Source organism: Quercus suber, unplaced genomic scaffold (genome assembly GCF_002906115.3).
Source record: "Quercus suber isolate HL8 unplaced genomic scaffold, Cork oak 2.0 scaffold_510, whole genome shotgun sequence".
Lineage (NCBI taxonomy): Eukaryota > Viridiplantae > Streptophyta > Magnoliopsida > Fagales > Fagaceae > Quercus > Quercus suber.
This window is the reverse complement of record NW_027069959.1, coordinates 1-4,584: the sequence shown is the minus strand read 5'-3', so window position 1 is coordinate 4,584 and position 4,584 is coordinate 1. Positions and strand designations below refer to the sequence as shown.

Here is a 4,584-nt window from a genome sequence, read left to right as displayed (position 1 = left end):
CATTCCAAAAACCGTTACTCCTCTCTCTCTCTCTTCACTCTTCACTCTCTCACTCTCAGTCTCTCTGAAATGCGAACTCGGTTCCTGAACATCGACTACTTCTCTCCGATCCAAGCCCTAGAACCACAAACCTTCCTCCATCTCCCAGTCCCTCACCTCCCTCCTCCTCCTCCCTCTCTCTCCTCCTTCAATGACCTCTTCACCTCCTTCGCTTCGCCTCTCCACGTTTCCTCCGCTCTCCACGATCTCCCTCTCGTTTCCGGTCTCTCCGATTTCCTCTCCGCCGTTCTCCCTCACCGCATCGACCACGCCGATATCGAACACTCCGATGCCGCCGCTCCAACGCCTTGCTTCCGGGATACTCGGCTTTCGCAGGTGAAAAACAATATCTCTCTCACTCTCTTCTGTGGATGTTTTTGAACTGTTTGAAGATTTTTCTTCGTGTTAGGGTTCGGTCTTTGTGCTGAAACGTAAGCTTGATTTAACCGATGCTGGTTTTGGTGTTTTGAGTGTGTTTTTCAATCTGGTTAGTTCTGTTTTGAAATTTGAGCTCAAATTTTAAATTATGAAATAGTAAGTTTAATCAGATCCAGTTTAATTTGAATGTAGTCGATTATTTCTTGATTACTGATTTTCCTTTTGAATTTTAGTATTTTTGATTTTTTTTTTTTTTTGGATGATAAATTTTAGTTTTATGATTTAATGCAATGTTGAAGGTTAAGAAATTGAGCTTAGTTAAATCATTAGATGCAAGGAATTTTTGCCTTATATTCTGCTTTGAAATTTGGGTGAAAATTAGGTGGAATCAGAGTATAATCTGATGTATTTAGTTGAAAGTACATTGAAATACCTGTGAATTTAGCCGTTTTAGTGTAAATGGTATGTGTTAACTTGCAGCAAGAAGCTGAGGTTCTCTATGAAGAGAAGGAAGTGGAGAGTCAAGGAACTTGTGGAACTGAAACTCTGGAGATTGGACTGCCAAATGTATAATCACTATAATTTCTCATTAGCTCTATTTTTTTGGTCTATTTAGGGATATTTGTTAACGTATAACTTGTTTCATTGCAGAAGGATAATAGATATGCAAGCAGATATGAAGTAATCCAATTTGAAACACCAGAACCGAACGTGTTCTTGGTAAAAAGAATAGAAATGTGGATAATTTGGTTTCCATGTCTATTTGAAACTTCTTGGGTTTTGATCTTGGTTTCGTAATATTGCCTGTAATTTGCAGGAAGATGCCTGCTCTTTTGAGAAATATGAAATACAAAATCTGTCTGAAGTTCCAGACAATGAAAATAATCAGGTATTTATCTTAACCATACTACAACTCATGGTATTTGGATAATATGTTAGAAATTTAGTTCTCTTCGGTTTTGTTTGCCTCGGCCTTTCTTCATAGTTGATGCAGGTAATTTGTCCCAAGAAATTTCAATATTGAGTGGATAATGTTTATAATTTTAGCCTTGGAATGCTTTCTTCTTCCCCCTGCCCCCTAGGTTTAAAGGCTGTAGGAGTAAACTACTTACAGTTACCATATCCATAGGGTGATTTGATATTTGTGTGTGTGTACTTGCGAAAGCTAGTTGATTTTAAACTGCCTAAGGGAGACATCATTTTGCATCTCCCTTGTTTTGGTCTTCTTTTTATTTCTTCTGTTTCTCTCTCTCTCTCTTGTAGATATTAATATACATACTACTTCTATTATCTTTAGAGTCTTCTTTTATTGGCATTATCTAAATTTCAAAATATTATAAAGCAAAATGAGAGCTAATTACTATATAATAACTTGTAGTTGGACTTCCTGTATATCTACTTGAATTTTGGGTACAGGTTAGGGGTCTTTTTTGGATGACATGGTGTTAAAACGGGTAGCAATTTATGTTGGCATGTTGTGTTTTTGTTGTGTCCAAGTATGAGTATTTTATTGCATGAGTTGACACAAACACGTCTCATTTAATAATTGTGTCAAAATCCATCTACCCTAAATGACATGTTCATTAAACGGATTGATGAGTCACACATCACTGCCTATGTAACATGCTTAATAAATAGGTTATATTAGGTTGATATAGACACCCCCTCTTTTATGACGTGAAACCTCACAAGGTAGGACCCTTTGGATTCACCCCTAAGGAGTAAACCACGGATACATGACCCCACTTGCCAAAACCATGTATTAGGTAATCTAGGGTTGCTTCTAGTGGGGATTGAATCCATGATGTTTGGGTCTACAACTCATCCCAAGCCTTCAACCTGTAGGTTGCATCATGACGGGTTGATATAGACATAACCTATTTCAATCCATTTAATAAACAAGTTGTGTTATGTAAGGAGATGATCAATTTTGACCTGTTTAATAAACATAATCCCAAATTTTCTATGATTAACATATTTTTGTGATAATCACATAAATTATAATAATTTTAAAAAATAAATTCCATGCAAATTATTTTTAATAATAATGTCAATTAAAATACTAATAGCATACAAGAAAAATAAATTTACTTTTCTTAGAAATACATTATATAAGAAAAATAGATTTAAATGAGTGTTTTTTTTTTTCTTTTTCTTTTCATTTTGGTTAAAGGGATCAGGGATTTTAGGGTAAAATGAAAGAATGTATAAATATAACCATTAAAATCCATTTAATTACTCAATTCTATTTTTAAAATGCAAATTTATGTTGGATTAAAATGACATTTATTGATATGGGTTAAATGGATTACATGTCAAAATATGTCTATCATTCAAATTGATTGCAAATTAAGTAGATCAACACGAAATTTGCCCATTTATTAATTGTGTCAAAGCATGTCAACCTGTTTTAACACTAACCCATTTACAGAAAACATTAAAAAAAGTCGTGCCCAGTGCACAAAGCTCCTACTGAATATTAACTTGCAAAAAATTGTGTTGTGTTTGCTGGTTGTGTCAAATATTGTCACTCTTATTGTTAAAATCATTTGGGATTGATAACTCTTGCTGTTCATTGTTGTTTCATATATGATGTGAAACAAAAGAGATAAAATGGGATTTTTAGATATGAATAGGATTTGGTACAACACTGACATTTTTTAGTTTCCTTGCATTTGTTCCCTTTCTATCCATCTCTCTCTCTCTTTCTCTCTCTATATATATATATATATATGATTAGGATTTCTTGCTTGTGCATGAAAACAGTGAAACTTTTACGATTGGTTCGTCACAAGAAGTCAACATAAGAGAGCTGCCGTATTCATTCAAAGAATTTTTCTAGTTACTTTGTTATATTTAATCTTTTGATGGTAGCTTGTTTGTTATAGCTGCCTTATAGTGTTAACGTATGATTTTTCTAAGTCTAACAGTGTCCAGAGGGCCATTTATGTTCTTGTAATTTGTCATCTGTTTAGGATTCCTAAAATTATAAGTTACAAATATATCTTTTTTTATCGGGTCTTTCTTGCAGGAAATGCTTAGGCAAGCACTTACGATGCAATGTCCTTATGAGGTTCAAGAATTGATTTATTCAGTTGAAAATGTTGCTTCGGAGTACTACATGGAGCAAAACATTTATGTCTTGGAAGATGACGGTTCTGTTCAGGATCAAATGTGCTTTGGCCGAAGCATATTTCCTTCTCTAGAAGTTGATGAAACAAGTCTGGGAACTTTGACATGCTTGTCTCTAAAGGAAGAACTTCTTTTACATCTTGAAAACACTGAGCGCCAACGTTGGCTTCATAAGGGTGACTTGGTCATTGACAGCGAGGAACTTTTGGGCTCAAGGGGATGTGATGTCTCACAGTTTCTTTCAGATCATTTTCTATCACAGCAATGCCTGGAATCTGAACTGGCATCTGTGGACATGTTCCCAGAAATGGACTTCATAAGCATGGTGGAAACTTTACAGATTGAAGGAAACTCCTCTGTGAGCCCTGTTATTTTTGAGGAATTCCAGTTCCTTGATATGGATTCATCTCAATTTTTTGTTGTCTTCTTTAAGACACAGACCACAGATGAACCAGAAACATGTGACTGCATGTTTAGGGGAGACATGAACTTTAAGAATTTTAATGAATTGATTGTTAGTCATGAACTAGCCTTGGTAGATAACATATTCAAATCATTGCCTGTTCCTCTTTTCTCTGATCATGAAAAGATAAGGTCACTATCCTCCATTGTTGAAGAAATACTAGCTGACTTAAAGCCACGGCCCCTATCTGCATCTGATGGGATATACTTGGATTGGCATCTTTTGGATGAAGATAAATGCAACTCTAGAATCTATTCTTCCTATCAAAGTATGTTGGAGGAGGTAGATTCACATAGCTTTGATTTTGATCTGGAAGCTTTTGATAATGGCAAGTTGGTATTTGACTTTGTTTTATCAGATAATGCTTTGAATGGGCCAAACACAGAAGAAAACAAGGAATCATGGAAGTTTCTTTCTGATGGCATTTTTGTGCCTAATGGTGATATTGTGGGAGGGACTTCAAACAAATTGTTGGATGATCAATATCCAGAACCAAGAAATGGAGAACATTTAGCTGAAAAAAGTGCTGAGAGGACTTTGTTGTTCAAGTCTATGTCACAATTCAATGATCT

General features: G+C 35.2%; 2 protein-coding genes across 2 annotated transcripts; both read left to right on the top strand.

Annotated features, from left to right (window-relative positions):
- On the top strand, positions 1 to 1,226 carry LOC136063316 (uncharacterized). The gene is made up of 3 exons (XM_065763504.1): positions 1 to 375; positions 898 to 984; positions 1,069 to 1,226. Exons 1-3 carry the CDS (start codon positions 70 to 72, stop codon positions 1,213 to 1,215), a joined length of 540 nt encoding a protein of 179 aa, XP_065619576.1. The 5' UTR covers positions 1 to 69; the 3' UTR covers positions 1,216 to 1,226.
- On the top strand, positions 1,218 to 4,566 carry LOC136063311 (protein SHORTAGE IN CHIASMATA 1-like; the record flags this gene model as incomplete). The annotated part of the gene is made up of 2 exons (XM_065763495.1): positions 1,218 to 1,306; positions 3,449 to 4,566. A coding segment is annotated over exon 2 (1,115 nt), but the record flags the coding sequence as incomplete, so codon positions are not given.
- Positions 4,567 to 4,584: the final 18 nt, after the last annotated feature.

What these genes read in the sequence shown, in the direction of transcription:
- LOC136063316 (XM_065763504.1), top strand. Translation starts at nt 70, where the DNA reads ATGCGAACTCGGTTCCTGAACATCGACTACTTCTCTCCGATCCAAGCC. An exon ending in GGGATACTCGGCTTTCGCAG is followed by an intron (nt 376 to 897) that starts GTGAAAAACAAT and finishes GTTAACTTGCAG; the next exon opens with CAAGAAGCTGAGGTTCTCTA. An exon ending in TGGAGATTGGACTGCCAAAT is followed by an intron (nt 985 to 1,068) that starts GTATAATCACTA and finishes GTTTCATTGCAG; the next exon opens with AAGGATAATAGATATGCAAG.